The sequence below is a fragment of the Mastigoproctus giganteus genome, chromosome 8 (assembly GCF_048544385.1).
Source record: "Mastigoproctus giganteus isolate SK-2022 chromosome 8, ASM4854438v1, whole genome shotgun sequence".
Lineage (NCBI taxonomy): Eukaryota > Metazoa > Arthropoda > Arachnida > Uropygi > Thelyphonidae > Mastigoproctus > Mastigoproctus giganteus.
The window spans coordinates 53,844,445-53,865,904 of NC_143582.1; the positions used below are offsets into that span (position 1 = coordinate 53,844,445).

General features: G+C 37.7%; 1 protein-coding gene across 1 annotated transcript in view; it reads right to left on the bottom strand.

Annotated features, from left to right (window-relative positions):
- Positions 1-21,460, bottom strand: part of LOC150081532 (midasin) — a 1,449,634-nt gene that overhangs the window by 1,193,129 nt on the left and 235,045 nt on the right. Inside the window, exons 16-17 of the mRNA XM_090380238.1 lie at positions 21,211-21,295; positions 18,636-18,760 (exon numbers count right to left, since the gene is read on the bottom strand). Coding sequence (XP_090236364.1) covers positions 18,636-18,760; positions 21,211-21,295 — 210 coding nt within the window. The remainder of the gene's footprint in view (positions 1-18,635; positions 18,761-21,210; positions 21,296-21,460) is intronic.

The window sequence follows — 21,460 nt, forward strand, 5'->3', positions numbered from 1 at the left end:
GATGAGCGATTATTTAACGTCGCCAGATGGTATCATAAGAAGATCTTAAATATATGGATTGGAAAATTACATAGGAACTTACATAATATTAGGAAAGAAAAAAGATAGTGCTTTGAAGGAATAAGGGATATATTGACACCGATGCACCTATCAGGTGTGATTAGTGTAGTGACAGCTAAAGTAAAGCATATTTCTGATAGCTATAGACGGAGACAAATAGGGAAGTTTGACAGGCTTAAAGAACAAAGTAAGGTGAGGGGCAATAATGATAATATTACTAAGGATTTTGTAATTAATATGAGTAATAAACAACTAACTAAGGAGCAGTTGGAGGTCCTAAATCTAGGACCAAAATTTGCCATGGTACCGCCCAGAATACCCGTTGCAGAAATTGCAATGGGTGTGGAAAGGGCCATAAATAAACTTCCCGTAGATATAGCTAATGAAGCTCGAGTGAAAATAGCAGCCATCCTTAGTCAAGCTAAGAGTGCTCCTTCCAATCTTAATGTGAAGCAAAAACTAGCACTAAGAAACCTTAAACAAGATGATAGTATTATAATTTTACCCGCGGATAAAGGCAAAGCAACGGTGGTTCTTAATAAAGAAGTATATAAGAATAAAGCGTTGAGCTTATTAGAAGATCAGACAACCTATAAGGTTATCCAGAAGAGTCCACTTCTTAGTTTGGAGCGACAAGTGAACGGAATGTTGCAGAGTTGGCTTAAATCTAATAAGATTTCTAAAGAACAATATTGGACACTACATGCTACAGGTAGCCAAATGCCAAGGTTTTATGGCTTACCCAAAATCCACAAAGTAGACGTGCCACTCAGACCCATAGTCTCATTTATAGGTAGTCCGACGTATGCACTTTCGGGTTTCCTAGCCAAACTATTGTCTCCACTAGTAGGACTCTCTGAATATAGTATCAAGGATAGTAAAGAATTTGTGCACTTTATTAGGAGCCAGCGTACAGAAGAGGATGAAATTATGATATCATTTGATGTAAAATCGTTATTCACTTGTATTCCTATTGACCATGGAGTGTGGTGTGCAAACATAGTTTTACAGAGGGATACTACCCTAAATACTAGGACGCAACTTAATCCAGAAGATATTAGGAAGGGTATAGAATTGTGCCTCTCAAGTAACACTATGGTTTTTGATAACATTATATATAAGCAGGTTAATGGTACAGCTATGGGCTCCCCCATTAGCGCAATTATAGCAAATCTAGCTATGGAGGAGCTCGAGACCAGAATATTTAATGCTAGTGTTCTCCCTATGTGCCCCTGGAAAAGGTATGTGGATGATACGTTTACATTTGTTCGGAAGGGGAGTGAAGATCATGTGTTGAATATCTTAAATGGCTTCTCCCAATTCATACAATTTACATCGGAAGTTGAAGATGGAGGAGTTCTGCCGTTCCTGGATGTGTTGGTCTGTAGGGAAGACCAGCAGTTAAAGACAAAAAGTCTTTAGAAAAACGATGTGTAAAGGGCAATATACGCATTATAATTCAGCCCTGACCAGCCATCATAGGAACAGTGTGATAAGAACGCTAATTAATAGAGCGAAATCACATTGCAGTAACTCCGATGATAGGAAAGCAGAGTATGAACGTGTCACGGCGGATCTTACTAAATGTGGTTACCCCCAGAGGATTATAGATAAATTTATTAATGAAAATCAGAGGAGAGATGAATCTTTTATACCAGTATCTACTGCATACATTCCCTATTATCCGGGCTTGACGGATTATATAACTAGAGTATTAAGAAAATATCAGACACGCTGTGTGCAGCTTCCGGGACGAAGACTGCGCACAGTTGTGTCTCAAGTTAAGGACCCCATTCAAAAAGAGGATGCTAGTGGGGTCGTATATAATATTAGATGCCCGGATTGTGGGGAATGTTATGTAGGGGAGACAAAACGTCGTCTCAAAGATCGTCTGGGGGAACACAAAAAAGCAATAAGAAATGCGGAATATGACAAGTCTGCCGTGGCCGAACATTTTTGGGAGAAGCAGCACCAGATCTCCCCAGACGATGCCACTATCACCGATCGGGCGCATAGGTTCTGGGACCGTAAGTGGCTCGAGAGTTTGCGGATCAGCTCTACAACTAACATTAATAGGGATAGGGGTGTACGGATTCACCCCCTTTTAGAGACTATTATCCTAAAAAAGGATGAACGGTTCCGTACGACTTCCGTTCGAGCCACTTCCGGTTCCACAATGCAAGAGAGTGGAACACGTGAGAATGGAAACATGTGATGCCTACCATTACCCTGCTGATATTTAAAGGTGTACTGAATAATAGAGAGTACAGCTGAAGAAGAAGGCTGGAGCCTTTGAAAGCTACGGGATTTTATCGCTTTTAACTTAGTATATTTTAATGCATTTTAATCTTGTGTTTTAATACTTTTAATATTGTAATACGTATATTAATTTTGTAAATACAGGTTATTGTAAATATAGTTATCAAGATTTGTTTTGTTTTATTTTATTTTAATTTTATTTTACTCCATGAAAGGTTGGTGAAAAAATGCTAAGAACGTAATATGATAATTGTGCAGCCAAATATGAAGTTCATAGATGGGCTGCCAGGGCAGGTCATGGAGTCTTGTCAATGATATATAGGAATTTTGCTAGCAGGGACAGGGAGGTGATAATCCCGTTATACAAGGCAATAGTCAGGCCACACCTAGAGTACTGTGTACAAGTCTGAAGGCCTCATTTTAGGAAGGATGTAGAGTTGCTAGAACGAGTACAAAGAAGGGCAAAAAGATTGATGAGGGGAACAAAGGGGTGCTCTAACCAAGAAAGGCTTAAGTTCTGCAAATTGCAGTGCCTGGAGAGTAAACCTGTGAAGTTGTTGTTGTTTGTTATTTGGTTTTTAGGAGCATTAGCAACTAAGGCCATATTGCTCCGGGATATGCTGTGGTCATTCCCTGACCTTACCGCATCCTCCGTATTTGGTGGTGACGGGCTTGAACCCCGGTCTAATCAAGAAGCATGTGCTATGCACTGCTGCTCCTTCCCACCTGGCTACACTGCTCGTGCTAGATAATGTGCCAGGCTATGATCCCAAACTTGTTCAATCCCTTCAGGTACAATGTGACTTTGTTCAATTCAAATTTTTGCCACCCAACACCACTCCTCTTCTTCAACCAAACCAGCAAGTAATTGCAAACTTAAAGAAAATATAAACCATGCAAATGTTTGCAAGTTGCTTTGCAAACTTGTTTACACCAGTTGCTCTGGTGAAAATGCTCTCACCCTCAAAAGATTTTTGGGGTCAAAGTTTAACATGCTGGACTGTGTGAGGCTGATTGTAAGTTCTTGGAATGTTTCCACCAGGTTCTTAAATTCAGCCTGGAAAAAGATCAGGCCTTTATTTATTGATAACGTTCAGGGATTTGAAGATGATGATGCTTTAACAAATGATCTTGTCACTCTTGGTAAATCAATGGGTCTGGAGGTTGGTGAAGATGTGGAGGACCTTAATGACACTCATGGGTGTGAGCTAACAAAAAAGGAGCTACAAGAGTTGGAGAAAATTACAAAGAGTGACACTGGAATTTAGGAAGCTACAAAAAAGTCATAAAATCAGTCCATTTGGACAGTTTCTTTGGCAGTAAGAACAAAAGACTGAAAAGACGCGTGACGCTTGATATAGTTCCACCACCACTGATTTCACCAGCTCTGCACTTCAAGTCTATTTTTTTTTTTAAGATGTTTTATGAGTTTTATTTATTAAGTAATCTTTATAAAAAAAAAAAAAACTCATTTTTATATTAAAAATGAAGTACAACATGCAAGAAATATACCTATTTTTATGTGTTTTTGGGGAATGAATTACAGGAAATCAATGCATTATTGGTATCAACTTACAATATTTTCAACATACAATGGGTTTTGTGGAACAAATTACCATCGGATGTTGGGCCCCACTGTACATTGATAATATTTACTGCAAAACTGAATTCACTCTTATCTCTATGTAGTTCTTGAACCACACATTAATTTGTAAGGATGAAATTAGTGCCATTTTTGCACTCTGCACAGATACCTAGTATCCTTAAAATATGGTAGCAAATTCCAATTAGTATGTGGCTCCGCAACACATCTAACTAGTTTCAAGCAGTAAAAAGAAGAGTAGACTATTACCTTGCTACCAAATAATTCATATCCGAAGTGCGATACACCAAAATGAATAATCGATTCACAATACCTACCACAACAGAAACAGACTTGGCCTCAGACTTACAACCTCCTCCTCCTCTTTTTACTGGTATGTCTAAACCAGTATATTTCAATATAGTTAGGGGCCTGTGTGCTCTGGATTAACTGTGGTGAGTTATTATGTAGTACAGCGGGAAAAGGAAGACAGAATAAATAAATGACAAGTTTAAAATTAAATTGTAAAACACATATTAAATACATACAGTACAAATAGCTTTCAGTTATTATGGTAAACTTCACCAGTCAAAACCGACAGTTTAGGAACGTAGAACATAAGGGCGTATAGTGCCAGTCATGTATTCTGTATTTCTGTAGTATTCTGCAGATATGTAACTGACATCTCTTCTGTTCTTCCACTTAGCAATCATTACACCACGGGCACACCTTGATAAGTTTCCCCTTTCTTCAGCTTTTTTTCTCGAAACTCTTTCGGAAATGTTTTCCTATTACTTCTGATTGTCCAGGTACAATGGGTTTGTCTGTCAGCGGGACACTTAGCAAGTTCATAGTTATCGTAATAACTGTCCAAAAATATGCTATGCCCGACATCTAACATCCCATCAAATAAGTTCATGACGACTTTTTGTGCATGTCCTTTTCCACCAGAATCATCCAACATACTGGTATATACTTGAAATTTGATAACCATGCCAGTAGGTGTTGTGATCATATATAACTTGATGCCGTACTTATGGCATTTGTTTTGAATGTACTGTCGAAAAACAAGCCTTCCACGCCACAATATCATAGACTCATCTAAGCTAATCTCACGTCCTGGATAATATATTTCCGACATTTGTGCATTGAACAGATTCACCATTTTTTGAATTTTATATAGGCGATCCTGTGGACATACCTCTTTCTTTTCTGGATTTTTTACAAAATGCGAGGCCTGCAGTAATAATAAGAAACGATTCCTGCTCATGTTATCTGCGAACACATGTAATCCGAACAGCTTATCTGTTTTCCAGTAATCTTGTATGCGGTTCAGTCGAATGGTTCCCATATGTAAAATCAATCCAAAAAATACCAGCATTTTATCTCTAGTGGTGTCCTTCCATGCATTTATTCGAGAATGTTCTTTATTTTCTCGGGGAAGAAGTATTTCATGAGCATAAACATTTGTTTGTGTAATTATTTCAAGACATTGTCAGTCAATAAATGATGAAAGTAATCTATAGGATTATCACCTGACACGGGTTGCAGCAAAGACTCGGATTTTGTAAAACGAAACTGTTTCATCAATGGTACGTCATTTTCCCACATGACGTTTTCCAACTCACCGGAATCCTGCTGTGGAAGTGTAGCCTCTTCCACAATATCTTCTTCATCTACACTTTCCGAATCCGAAGCATCCTTTGGAGGGATAAAATCTTCATCATCGACATAACTGACGTCGCTGGGATATATGCCAGATAACTTCTCCAACATTTTTGCAATTTCTTCATCTGTAAGGGATTTTTTATATTGCACTTTTCTTCTTTTTGGGCACGACAGGCCTGCTAAACTATCATCTGCACAACTCATATTACAAGGCTTTTCCGCACGTCACATAACAAAATGTTCAACACCACATAGAACTACATATAGTTTACACCCTTTATTTGACGCTGAAACAACTAACACAGCAGAAACACAATGCCAACTGAAGTTGACAACTCCATACTAAAGTCTAACGAATCCCTCGCATGACTGGCTTCTGGGTAATGATGCCAAATCCCACGTCTGCGCGTGATCGGCTCTTCATTACTGCTGCGATATCACACGCTGGTGCGTGATCGGCAGCGAATGTGTTAAGCAAGTTTGACAAAGGTCAAACAACTGGGTTAGAGCATATCCGAAATGACACGGCTGGTGGGGTGCTCACGGTCAGTACCTACCGAAAGTGGTCAGAAGAGGGGGGGAACCCAAGAACCACCAGTGAAGTGTTGGACAACCACGGCTCATCAATGCTCGAGGCGCATGAAGGCTCTCCCGGATGGTACACAGCAACAGAAGGGCAACTCTTGCAAAACTCGCCGGTAATTGGAATGCTGGTAACACATTCCTCATGTGCCCTACAATGGGCACATGAGGATCGAAACTGGACCTTGAGTGAAGGTCATCTGGTCCAATGAATCACGTTTCCTGTTGCACCATGTGGATGGCCGGGTGCGTTTGCGTCGTATACCTGGGGAAGTGATGCCACCTGAATGCACAGTGGGACAAAAAAACGGGGGCGGTGGTGTCATGCTTTCAGTGATGTTCTGCTGGGATACCCTGGGTCCAGTCATCCATCTGCTGGGTGCTCTGACGTCTACCACATACCTAAACATCATTGTTGACCAGGTACACCCTTTCATGGCAACGGTCTTCCCCTCTGGTGGTGCCATCTTTTAGCAGGATAATGCACCATGCCACACCACCCGGATTGTCCGAGACTGGTTCACAGAACACGAGGAAGACTTCCAGGCATTGGCCTGGCCTATATATATAAATAAATAAATATATATATATAATATTTACAGACAAATAAATACATTATGATCAGTGTATTAGGTGGAGGTGCTGAACTGTCAGGTGGAACTACCATGGAAAAATTGAGAACACAAGTATGGTAAAAACAGATTACCTGAAATTAAATTTTAACATATGTTTAAGTCAGTATTGGTATTGTTATTGAAGAAATGTAACAAGGAAAATAGAAATAAAATAAAGTAGACAAAACCAAACAAAACAAAAACACAATACCCTCATCGGTAGACAATCAGTAGGCACAAGCTTTCTACACCGTGAAACACAACAGAGTCTATGCGGTATAAAACTATATTTTACGTACAGGCCTGAAAGTAAAATGAAGTCAGACTGTAAATATGTTGTTTAAATCAAAGTTGTAGTGTATAAGTTTTTTAAATTTTATAATATTTATTGCTGTTTTGAAATAATGGTAGAGGAAAGCTGTCGGAAAATTATTGCATAGCAATTTATTATGGAGTAGTTTGATGTTGTCAGCAAAGAGACTATTGCATAATGTTGAAATTCTGACGCATTGGGAGAGTATTATGCTTGCATGAACTTTTTTAGAAATGTTAGAGTGCCAATGGGACTGACTACGTTGAAGCTAAATGCATCTCTTTTATTATATATGTTGATTGTGGTATGAGGGCTGTTGATTTTTATATCTAAGTCTAAGTGGGTCGGAAAACTGCTAGCTTGGGGGGAGACAAAGACCAATAGATTGACAGTAGCCACTGGCAGAGGTGAAAGAGATTCTTGCACTGCTTCTATTAGAATGAGCAGAAGCCTGAAAAACAAGATGCATGGTATTTCAGAGACTGCTGGGAGTCATTGCGGTACAAGTAAACACATGGGTTGTGTTAGGGTAGCTAAGAATAGAAACAGGTGCAGGTATACTTGCGTGTACACCAATGCTAGGAGTTTAGTAAATAAATTTGATGAATTTGAGGTATTGCTCAAAACATCAAAGGCAGATATTGTTGGGATATCAGAGACGTGGTGTCACACAGATATAAGGGATGCAGAACTGCAATTTGGGGAGTACAACGTCTACAGAAAGGATAGACAGGATAGGAAGGGGGGAGGGGTTATGCTATTAGTTAAGAAACACATAAAAACCAAGGAAGTGAAGCCAGTCGACATCGCTGGACAGTGCAGTGTTGAGTCAGTTTGGTGTGACATAAGCATTGGGAGATCAAAATTGAGAGTAGGAGTGTGCTATAGGCCTAATCACTCTGATGAGTATAATAAGGAACTGTACAGGGAAATAGAGTGGGCCAGTAAATCAGAGAGTCTTATAATGGGAGATTTTAATTTCCCAGATATTGACTGGAATTTGGGGGCTGGTCACTCACACACTAGCAGGACTTTTGGGGATTTATTGGATGATTGTTTTCTACATCAGCATGTTCGGGAGGCAACTAGAGGGAGTAATACTCTTGATTTGATTATCAGCAGTGATTCTTCATGCATTAAGAATCTGCAGATAAATGAACCACTAGGTGCCAGTGATCACAGTGTGCTGAAGTGGGATTTACTCAAAGAGGTAACTACCATTAGGGGTAAAGGGAAGGGTTATTGCTTCCGTAAAGGCGACTACGATGGACTGAGACAGTATTTAAATTCTATACAGTGGGACCAACTGATGATGTTACCAACAACAAATTCAAAGTGGGAAGCATTCAAAGAACTTATCTTGGAAGCTACTAGGCTTTACATACCAACTAAGAAATATTGTTCAAGGTTTAGGCCAAAACGGATGTCAGATGAACTAATGAGGCATATGGCAGAGAAGAAAAATGCATGGGATACTTACAAATTAACACATGACACAGAAGCCTATGATAGATACAAGTTGATATGCAACCAAGTTACAAAGGAGGTTAGGCAGGCGAAGGCAGATTACGAGAAATCTTTGGCAAGGGATGCAAAGAAAAACAGCAAAGAGTTCTTTACTTATGTAAACTCTAGAAGGAAGGGGATGAATCAGATTGGTCCACTTGATATTGATGGGTCAACTGTTAATGATCCTGCTCAGGTAGCTAACAAACTAAATGAATATTTTGCATCGACATTCACACATGAGGAGTTATTCAGCAAGGGGAATGCGAGTGGTGTATTCAACTCTAGCCGTAAGCTACAAAATCTTGAAATAACTGGGAGTAAAGTGGAGGAGAAACTGTTGAAGATAAACACAAGAAAGGCACCTGGGGTGGATGGGATCTATCCAGTTATATTAAAAGAGGCAGCAAAGGAAGTAAGCAAACCCTTAGCCATAATTATGAGAGCTTACTTGGACTCAGGGGAGGTACCCATAGACTGGAAATGTGCAAATGTGACCCCAATTCACAAAGGAGGATCAAAGGCTGACACAAGTAATTATAGACCTGTGAGCTTAACTTCTGTTCCAGGAAAATTAATGGAGGCACTGGTTAAAGAAGCACTGCAGGATCATTTAGACAAGACTTCAGTTATAGCTCAGACACAGCATAGTTTTGTTAAGGGGAAGTCTTGCCTGACCAATTTGATTGGATACTATGATGCAGTCACAAAAGAACTGGATGCAGGGAATAACTTTGATATTATATACTTGGATCTTAGAAAGGCTTTTGATACTGTTGCACATGGAAGACTGCTACACAAATTGGAGCAGTGTGACATTGGAGGCAAATTGCTGCTATGGATAAAGGGGTGGTTGAGGGGGAGAAGACAGAGAGTGGTAATCAATGGACACTGCTCATCGTGGACTGTTATTAGTGGAGTCCCTCAGGGCTCAGTGTTGGGTCCATTATTGTTTTCTGTATTTATAAATGATATTGATGATGGTATATCAAGCTTAATGTCCACGTTTGCAGATGATACAAAGGTTGGCAGGGTTGTCAAGGACACTACTGACACTATGCTGCTGCAACAGGATCTGGAAAGGTTGAGCAGATGGGCTGAGAGGTGGCAAATGAAGTTTAACATTGACAAATGTAAAGTACTACACATGGGAAACAGCAACCCCAGAGCAACCTATCAACTCTGTGGTACTACACTGACAGTGGTAGAGAATGAAAGGGACTTGGGGGTGGTTGTGCAGGCAGATATGAAGTTCTCTGAGCAGTGCAGACGGGCTGCAAGAGTAGCTCATGGAGTATTATCAATGATATACAGGAATTTTTCCAGCAGGGATAAGGAGGTGATTATTCCATTGTATAAGGCAATGGTCAGGCCATACCTAGAGTACTGTATACAGGTCTGGAGGCCTCATTTCAAGAAGGATGTAGAGCTGCTGGAACGAGTACAGAGAAGGGCAACAAGATTAGTGAATGGAACAAAGGGGTGCTCTTACGAAGAAAGGCTTAAGTTTTGCAAATTATAGTGTCTGGAGACTAGGCACCAGCGAGGCGATCTGATAGAGGTGTATAAAGCCTTGAATGGTTTAAGCATGCTCAATGCTGATGGGATTCTTCCTCTAGCTCAGAAAAATCACCTGAGAGGGCATAAATTCAAATTGAGGAAAGACAGATGTAGGATAGATGTGCGGAAATTTGCCTTTAGCCAGCGGGTGGTTGGTTGGTGGAACAGACTCCCATCCCTTGTGGTGGAGGTTGATAGCCTAAATAAGTTTAAGGCTCAGCTGGACAGGTATTTTGAACGAACAGAGGGTTTTTTTTTTTTTTTTTTTTTTTTTGGCTGATGCTGCATAAGCTTGCTTTCTTGCATCAAATGCCTCTACTAATGCTAATGCTAAGTAATTGACTGAAAGGTCATTATTATTAATTTTCTCCAGAGTAAGTTCTGAAGGATAAATACCAGTGAAGTCCTCTTTAAATGTAGGGTAGTTGAATACTAACGAGTCATCGATATATTTGTAAAGCTTTATGTCTGAGGGTAGAGAGGTCTCAAACCAGTAAAGATATAGGTTAGTTAAGACACAGCTAGCAAGGCTACCCATGGGGGTACCTTTGGTTTGTAAGTATATAGATTTGCCATCAAAAATGTAATTGTTGGAAACACAAAGATTAATGAGATTGTTCCAATAAACTGAATTACAACGAAGAATGTTTGTAGTTGTTGAAAATTTCATTTAGTACCATTTTTAAGTTGATTAGGTCTATGCTGGTGAATAGACTATTGAAGTCAAAAGTTTGCACATGAGTGATGTTATCAGATTTTAGTGCATTAATAACTGGTATATTTTTATTAATTATTCTACTATCAAGAAGGATGTCCATGATAGGTTTAATATCCGAAGTGCTTTTCCAGTGTTTTACCAGGTTTAGAGGCGTAACTGTATTTGAGGTAAGAAATGAACCTGAAGCCTGTGGGTTTTTGTGGAAATTGGGAATGAAATAAATATAGGGAAATTTGTAATTATTAAAGCTGATATTAAGTTTCTTGCTAAAAGCAATCAACTTTTTTGTAATGATGCTGCTGTTGTTGTTAGTGATGGAGTTGTAGGTGGCACCGGATATTAATTCTGCATTTAATGTTTGGAAATAAAATGTTTTACAGATTATGGAGTAATTGCATGCAGCTTTATCAACAGGGGTGATGATGAAATGTTTATGCAGGTCAATCAATTGTTGTTTTAATATGGAAATGATGACTTGTAATTTCATCGGTAATGCTGAATTTATCCATATTTGGAAGGCTTCGTTTGGTATGTTGTGAAGGTAACAGAGGTTAAAACAGAAATTAAGCAAATCATGGTATAACTAATTTTTTGAAAGGTTTAAAGCTGAAACTAAAATATGTCCTGTGTTTGAAGCCATAAGACATGATGTTTCTGAGTTCCTCGTTAGGTATAATTTCTAAATTGCTTGTTATAATATGGCCATAGTGTGTCGATAAATGGTTGGAAATTAACCTGTTGGCAAATACATCCATTGGAAACAGTTTCAAGATTAAATTTATCCATGTTAGTTGCTTGTTATTACAGACTCTGAGTCGAAAAGGTTTAGAGTATCTGAATTTGAATATAATGTTCAAGTTACGGCAAGCAAGCTGGAAGTAGTTCATTATAATTATCATTTTTTTTTTTTATATGAAAACCTCAAACACAAGAGGTATTAGAACCTGTAGTGCTTAGTACCGTGCTTGGGTTGGAGGTTCAGAAGAAAAAAGAAGATATTTGTTGACATTAGACTCAAACTTCTGCAGACTAATTTTTAGGAAATACGTATGAAGGAAGGTTATTCCAGAAAACGGCAGTTGAATGAATAAACGAGGAAGATGAAAAGTTGGTTCTGTGAGTTTGAAGTTGGACAGTAAATGGATGTTGACTGGTGGTGGCACGTGTTCAGACTGCTTTGAAAGAGAGAGCGGAGATTGAATTATAGAATTCAATTCAGAAGAACAGTGCCCGTGGAAGTATCTGTAGAAAAGGCATGCAGCAGAAACAGTGTATCTATGAGACAGCGAGTGCAGAGACTCTGTTAGAGATTAGTCAATTAACCAAACTGCCCTCTTCTGAATGGAGCCTAGAAGCCTGAGAGAGGTTTTGGGGGCACCGCCCCAGATGTGAGAACAATATTCCACAGTAGGGTGGATTTGTACAGAGTGAAGAGCTGTTTGGAAGAAAAGTAATGCCGAGAGTGAAAGAGAAAACCAAGTTTTTTAGATGCAGAGGAAGCAATATTTGTAATGTGCTTGTGCCAAGAGAGACAGATTAGAAGACACAGTAATCACCAGAGGAGAAATATCATTTTGCCTAGAAATTGGAATGACACCAAAGATAAGCATAGGAGCAGAAGAATCCTTTTTTGCGAGATATAAGACAAAACTAAGTTTTAGAAGGATTGAAATCAACTAAGTTGTCTTTCCCTCACTGGAGAATTACCTGGAGATTGGCATTTAAGGAGTTGGTAGTGGATATTTGAGAAGTACAAACTGATTGAGCAGGGCAAGGTTTCTCAAAATGGAAAGTGGAATGCAATGTGCTATCTTCGGCAAAACTATGGATAGGATTTCCAGTCAATGGAAGAAGGTCATTAATATACATGAGGAAAAGAGTGGGGAGAAGAACTGAATCTTGAGGGACACCAGCATTAGTGGAGAAGTTAGAAGACAGAGAGCCATCTACAATCACCCTCAAGTGAGTGATCAGAGAGAAAACTGGATAACCAATTGGCAAACCATAAGATGGAAGCTTGTTTAGAAGACCTTTATGCCAAACACGATCGAAAGCCTTTGAGATGGAAAGAGCAACTGCTTGTGTTTCTCTGAACTTTTCCATTGAATTTGTCCATAAATGGGTAACATAAGCCAGAATGTCACCAGTGGATCGACACTGACTGAATCCATACTGGCGATCGTTGATCAGACGGAAGGTTTCTAGGTATTTTAAGAGTTGGCGGTTAATTGATTTCTCCATTAGTTTAGAAAGAGTAGAAGTAATTGCAATGGGATGATAATTGGAAGGGAGGGATTTTTCACCCTTTTTAGGAACCGGCCGGATGTGTGAAAATTTCCAAGCAGAAGGAAAAACACTTTTGGAATAAGAAAGTGAAAAAAGGTGGCAAAGAATAGGAGTAAGTTCGGGAGCACAGGTTTCGAGAACAAGTGGAGAAATACCATCGGGACCTAGAGCTTTCTTAGCATCAAAATTCGTCAGAATCCTTCTGACATCCTTTTGATGGAAGACCACAGGAGGCATTGAATGGAGCGTGTTGGGAATGGTGGGAGGTGTTTTACCAAGATCATTAATACATGAGTTGGAAAAAAATGGGATGCAAACAGGTCACTTTATTCTTGGCTGAAGTGACAAGAGAATCATTTGGTTTTGACAGAGGTGGGAGCAGAGATGGGCAAAAGTTGCAGCCAATAGCTTTAGCAAGAGATCAGAATGCTCAGCTACCATTAGGGCAAGAAGCAAGTTTTCTACTCTTAGCCTGTTTAAAATCTAGCTTGGACTGATTAATAACTGCTTTACAATTGTTGCAAGCTTTAGTATAGACAGAAAATGAAACTGAAGAATTAGAAACAAGCCAAATTACGATATGCAACGTTCTTTTTTCTTTTTAACAGTCTTAACACATTTATTGGAAAACCACAGTTTAGATAAAGGACGAGATTTTAAAGAAGAGTTTGAAATAAAGGATTCCATTCCTACAAGAATAATTTCACTGACATGATCTGAGCAAACGTTGATATCAGAAATTTTGAAACAGTAATCCTACCAAGGAAAAGAAATCTCACAGGTAATCCCATTTTGTATTCTTGTAATGCCAAACAACTCGACATTGAATAGCCATGAGATAAAGGCTCCATTAGAGAAGACACAATCACCAAGTTGGGATCTGAGGTGTCTAAAGGACCACTCACTTCGACCGTGTACTTAGAAGGGGATAAGAAACAGATCAAACGTGTTGGCTGTATGGTTAGGATTGTCTGATATTCTTGTAGGTAAATGAACAATCTGTGCAAGGTCATTAGTAATTGCAAAAGCCTCAGCATCTCGACCAGGTGGCTCGGTGTGATTAGAAAACGGAAGCCAGTTTGAGTTGTGAACATTAAAATTGGCAAGGAAAATTACCCCACTGTCAGGAAAGTTGGACTGGAGAAAGTCAAGTTGCAAAGAGAGGAAGTCAAAGAGCTCCAAGTGATTAATGGAGTTGGGAGAATGGTAGAGACAACAGTTGAATTTGACACAATGAGGTAGAGAGATTTTTAGCCAGAGAAGATCAGAATGGACATATGCACAAGTACCACCTTTGAGGAGAAAAGGAATCATACAGCAGATAATTTGGACAACTGAGATTCTGTCAGAAAAAGTACATGGGGTTTGGCAGACTGCAAGTGGAAATGGACATCACTGAGATCAGACGTGAGACCATGTATATTTGTGAAATGAACTAGGAAGTGTTTAGGAGGTTTTGATCTTTTTGCAGATAAGCTTATTCTGTTAGTTTGACATTTCATGGTGTATTCAATAGTAAGAAAAAGTGGAGGGGGGGGACTTGCTGTATGAAGTAATGAAATTTTTGGATATGGAGTACACATGGTAAGAATATACCCAGATCCTCGATATAACATGGCCTCGACAATTCCCCCACACACTACTTGGACTTCCTCCAGTCACTATCTGACAGAGTAGAGGTAGCAAGGTTATACACCAGCTGATCTGGAAGCCTCTTAAAGAGTTGTTACCGATAGGTTTGGTCCGGTGTACTAACTAGCGGCTAGCCTGCTAACACCGTTTTAGAGCTGTACCCTCGAAATGTAAGGAAGATTGGATCTCACCATGACGTTCATTGTAACCTCAAAAGTCATCAGTCATACTGCATGATGGAAGAGATGGGAAAAATTTGACTGGGCTCTGGAGACTAAACGTGGGTTCCACCACTTCAAGCTTCCAATAAGCAAAGTGGTGGTATTCCACTGGTTGATGAGAGTCATATCCTATCTAGTGCTTAATGCAATCATTAATGTTGAAATTATCCAGGCAGGTATATTTAAAATGATGGTAGTATTATTATAGTATTAATAATAACCTTTTTAATTTTTTTTATTACCTTTTTAAATACCTTTTCTTGTTTGCTAACACTTTCAGTAATTTCATTATATCTTATTTTTATCAATATTATATGCATATGTAGTTCTGCATACAACAAAAAAAAAGGAACAATGGTTGATTTGCCCATAAAAATTAAAATAATTAAAAGTGTCATCAGAAATAAGCTATCTGCCTCTAAGTGTGTTCTGGCAAAAGTATGGGACAACAATCTCTTTACCAGGAATAGAGAATTGTTTGAAGAATGGTTCATCCTGCTACACATCAAGTCACAGATCCATAAACCATAAGCAGACAAATATACAAGAAAAATACTTCAGAACCACTTTCCATTCCAGCACATTACTTATATCAACTTTGAAGGCCCAATATCATAATGGAAACATGTTCTTTCTTTCAAAATCAATCTAAAGTCCAACGTAATACTAAGGAATTTCACCAAGTACTAAAAGGGAAGAGGTTTGTCTAAAATATCAGTACAAAACAGACCAATGACAAGCAAAAGACTAAAAATCATATACTTTTTTCCCCCCTGTTTTTAGTTTATCTGGACCAAAACAATATTAATAAATCAGAAACAGTTTTTGAGAGCAGTATTATGAACGGAAAAAAAAAAAAATCGAATCTTGATCGATTGGAACCAAAACTAAACCTTCAGCATATGAAATATATGCCAGAATTTATCACTAAAAACAGGACCTAGAAGAGCAGACAGGATACCTTCAGAATGCCAACAGATGATCCAAAATAATCTTTTCTATTCATACTGAACATCTATTCATACATAATACACTGCACACATTCAATATGTAATATCAGATTCAATAAAAATTTAATAATCTATATCAAATTCAATAAAAATTTAATAATGTATATCTGATTCAATAATGTGTATCTGATAAGTGAATTAAAGCAAGTTCAAATAGACCACTGATTATAAACAAGTAACTCTGAAATCCAAGCATAAGCTTAATCCAGACACTCACTTGGATCTAATGTCTCACTTGAACCCAACACTCTACATAAATATATCCTCTTCCCCAACTTTAACTAAAGTGTTACACACTGAAGTGAATCTCGCATAAGCTGTAGAAAAATGGGTCCTCGTGCTAACTGAAGGAAATTTCTTATAAAGTTTAATAAAAGTTTGGAATACTAGAAACAACAGTTCTTAGTAGGCATTCCAAGAAAAAAAAAAATCCAAATAGAAGGGTGGGCCTAACTGATATTAGCATATTTGGAGCAAACACTCTCTTAACAATCATCATGCATTTATATCCGGCACTAACTTGACACACAGAAAAATACACAACGATTCTAAGTCAAACTGCAAGTTATTATTAACGTCCAAACCCACTACCAGACAATTAATATTCTACCTACTCTCATCACAAATCACTTAGAGGAGGAAGGTAAACTGAAAACACTAAAAAAAAAAAAGAAGCTCCCATCTTGTTCACAAACATTAATACTATCTCAGATGATCCACATTTCACCAAATTAAAACCACCTATTCTGCAGAGATTTATCCATGACCATGGTGGGGGAAATATACAATAGTAATTGTCTTAAGAAAAAAACATTCAATAAAACTAGCTAAAAATTATCCAATAGAAATCTCTCAACATCTACGCGTGATGATAAATTAGAAATGTAAAAAACAGACTCCACTCCCTGACTGGAGAAACAGGAAGCTTGTTTGTTTGTTATTTGGTTTTAAGGAGCATTAGCAACTAAGGCCATATTGCTCCAGGGATATGCGGTGGTCATTCTGGGGCCTTTCCGCATCCTCCGTATTTGATGGGTACAGGCTGAAACAGGAAGCTGACTGGGGGTGGGGGAAAGCATACATCCAAATAACTGTGCCAAAATGCCATTCAATACCGACTTATTCAAAATACAATGTATTTCGAAGTCCTTGCCATCCCCAAACCAATAAGATAGTGTTTTATGTGCATTTTGGTAGTGATTACTCAAAATGCGGCATAATTTGAAGTTGCTACCTTCCCAATCAACAACAATTTTTTTTAATCATTTTAGCACAGATTATTCGAAATACATCTAACAATGAAACAATCTGTACTGGGTCACAAGACTTGTGAACAGCTTGTGCAATTTAAAGAGACCGCTTCAAAAAACAACTACTGCCAAATATCATTAAAACAAAACTGAACAGAACTATAATAAAAATTTGCTAGAGCTAATTTGTTCTAACATGCATATTATAATAAGACACTATATCTTTGGGTGGCATAAGTAGTATACCCATTGAAGGAAATCATTTCAAAAAAGGAGGGCACCAACAAACCTCAATGAAGATTAAAATTAAGATATAGCCTTTCTGTGAATTAAATGATCAACCTATGTAGAATTACTGGAGGGAGAGGGGTTAATGGCTACAGCATAAGAACTGATGCAGGAGGTCAAATAGACTCCCACTGCATGAAATTAGAAGATGATGCTGCACAAGGATAAAACAGACCACAATATATGATATAAAAATGTTGTTTTATTGGACAGGTGAACAGATCTATGAAAGACAATATGATAGATCAGCACTTTTGACCATTTTTCAGCCATGGAACAGAGCCTGCCAAATAAAAGACACCAAAATGCCATTTGAGTAAGCCAGTATTTACTCAAAGCTTGAGTGCCATTATTCAGTCTAAATCCTATTCCCCTCCCCAACTAGGGTCAAACTAGTAGATCCTCCCAATTTAGCTCTGGTTTAAAGGAATGGAAGAGGATTTTAAGTGAATAATGACACTTACTGTAACTTGGAGAAATCCTTGGGATGGGATCACTGGGACAAAAACACTGTGCCTCCCTTCAAACACGTAATCCAAATTCTGAATAGGATCAACTGCAACTTTCCAAAGCTATCAGTTTCCTTTCTTCAAGGAACAAGTATTGTTTGTTTTACCAGTAACAATACTGCTCAAAGGATGTTGACTAAATGGTATAGATAGGTGGGTGTCACTGAAACAAACAGTACTGAATTTACTTTGCAAGCAATCATTTCTGACCATTGTCAATCAATATAGGAAGTCTGAGTGTTGTAAGCATTCAACTTATTTTAATAATATGGAATATTGGTTCTCCATATTCCATATTATTAAAATAAGTTGAATATTTTAACAATGTCTCATATTTTAATAATATGAGACATTGGTTCTCCACATTCCATTTACAGTTATCCATAAGAAACATTGGTTCTCCATATTCTATTTACAGTTATCCATAAGAAACATTGGTTCTCCATATTCCATTTACAGTTATCCATAAGAAACATTGGTTCTCCATAAGTAAATGAGATAATGCTCCATTGGAGCATTGTCTCATTTACTTATTGAAAGACTATATGTAGGTGTAATGAGAATAGTGTATACCTACTTCAATAAAGGAAAATGCCAAGTTATTTTCAGCATGCTTTAGCTGAATTTTGAGTTGATGAAGTTTGTCCCTTAATTTTATCCATTTCTGGAAAAGAGCCTCTTCCTCAATATCAAGATTGTCCTCTGGAAAGAAAGTTAAAAAAAATAATAGTATTATTTAATAATAAATAGAAACTGCACATCTGTGAACTGTTGCAGTAGATTCATGACATGTGAACATGTCACAAATTTGGCATCTATGTTGGATTCAGTTTGAGCATTGCATGAGTTACCTTATAATACAGCATATATTGCATATGTATAGCACTGCGCAAAACAGAGAGTGCCCAGTACTCGTCAACTTTATTCCACGCAAAAATATATAAAAAGAATTAATCAAATGTTGTTTATGTTTAAACATTCATCTGTTTGTAATTTAATTATTTATGATATTAAAATTCTCACTTATGTAGTTACAGAAAAAATAGCATAAGTTCAGAACACTGCATTTTACTGCAAGTGAAGGCTATAGATGAGTCTTAAAAACTCAATAAAAATCTCTAAAAATTCCAGAAATAGATGGTTGTAACTGTATTATGTCTCATAACTATTCATATGCAGTGCACATGCTGCAGAGGAAATTACAAGTAATAGAAAATCATATGTCTAGCATTTCTCACTAACAAAGATTATATGTAAACTAGACAACACACACACACACACACACTGACTCAAGGATGGACAGCCAATCAAAAAGCATCACATAATCACGAGTTCATTCTTAGCTTATCACAGCACATGTGAAAAGCTACACAGAAAAAGGAAAAAAATCATTTCAAAATGGGAAAAAAATTCTCCTTTTGGCTTAGCTACACTTGATTCAGTTTCAGAGGCCAAGCCTACCCTCTTCTCTTTCTTTTCAATCACAGGAGTTAATGAAAATGAAGAAATATATAATTAATTATATTTTCCGAACACCTATAATCACATAAACATGATTTTCAAGACGGATAAGATAGCGACCATTGATGGCTTAAAACTGACAACAGTTGTCAATTACTTCCATTGTTCTTTTAGTGTAGCAGGATCAAGTCTAAGGAAACAGTTCTTCCCAAAGAAAATAAAAGTATTTTCATTTGAATCTTCAAACAAACATACTACTAGCCTTGATGAGCCCCTCCAAGGTTTTCCCTCAATATCTTCAGTGTACAGTCACCCTGATTAACAGCAAGACACTTGTAGTTGCCATTTGAGATGATCAGCAGATCAGTAGTAGGAATGGGCTGAGAACAAAAAGTCCCAGAGAATATGAAGTATTTTTTTTTTTAATCTGTCAAGGTCCTTTCAAAACCATATCTATGTTTTTCTACGGACAATAGGATTTAAAATGAAGACAAGTGAAAGTCAAAGTCATTAGAGTAATTACTAATTAGATTTGTAAGAGCCATGGACTACTCATGGAGCAGATGGCCTAAAATATCATTAATATGCTCACCACTGCTGGTAAGAAATGTTTACAAACCAATTTGTACTGTTCAATGCAATTTTACTGGCACACATCACATAGCAAGGCAATAAAATTGCCGAACAGAGAAATGCTGTTGTCAGAATTAAAAGAGAAAAATTGTAGCAAGTCTGTATACAGGATTCAATTTGTGGTACAGTACATAAAAAAACATCTAATTAATTGCCTTAAAACACCCACCCACCCATCCCCCCCCCTCTCTCTCTCTCTCTCTCAGTGGATTGCATAGGTAACTTTGACCAATATTTCATGCGATTTTCTCCTGCAGGGCCATATTCAGAAACTTAAAATGGAAGATGTTTTGACTCATTGGTGGGGGGAAGATTGTATCCTATTACATTAAAAGAATTGTATAGGAGCAAAAACAATGAATATGAACTAAAACTAGCAAGTGATCTAATTATTCATAACAAAAATGAAATTAATTGAAACATGAATATTTAATGATAATCAATATAAATAAGCAACCAGTTACACTGACTTCTAAAAACAGATGCCTCTATATAGCGGACACTTTTTTTTTTTTTTTTGTTATTCTGTGGAGCCTTCTATAAACAGAGGTTTGACAGAGATGTGTCTGTCTCTTTGTGTGGGTGCGACTCAATCCGACCATCCCTATTACAGGAGCCAGACAAGATATTTGATCCTACTGCCTGGTATGGTAACTAGGGATGAGTGGTGTTTCACAGGCCAGATAAACAACATAATTCTATTCAACGCAAACCATATATCACTCACATTATTTGGCGCCTTTAGGTGTGTGTGTGTGTGTGTGTGTGTGTGTGTGTGTGTGTGTGTGTGTGTGTGTGTGTGTGTGTGTGTGTGTGTGTGTGTGTGTGTGTGTGTGTGCAAACATCAGAAAACCTAAACACTTAAATACATATTGAAAGCATATTTTTAAAATAGAGAAAATTCATTTAAGGAGAATTCTAATAATTTTTCTTAAAGTGATTCAGTGAAAATTCTTTTTGTTTAACATGGCATTTTTCATTAACACGCTAGCTACGTTAGAAAAAGATGCCATTGGTTAAAGTTTTAAGTGGCATATTATAACACAGACTCTACTCACTTGCTATAAAACGCTTCACAGCTGCTTCTTGGGTATGCAACATAAGTCTGAGCAAATCTCCCCATCTTTGCAACTTAAAACACGTCTAAAATAAAAATGAAATACAAGCTTTTGATGTGAGTTAGAGTAACTGGAATATAACTGTTAAGTTGCAAAAAATAAACAAAAAGCATTTCTATTTATCAACACTGATAACTAAAAACATTCTTATTACTATTTAAAAAAAGAAAGAAATATAGTAGCCCTTACT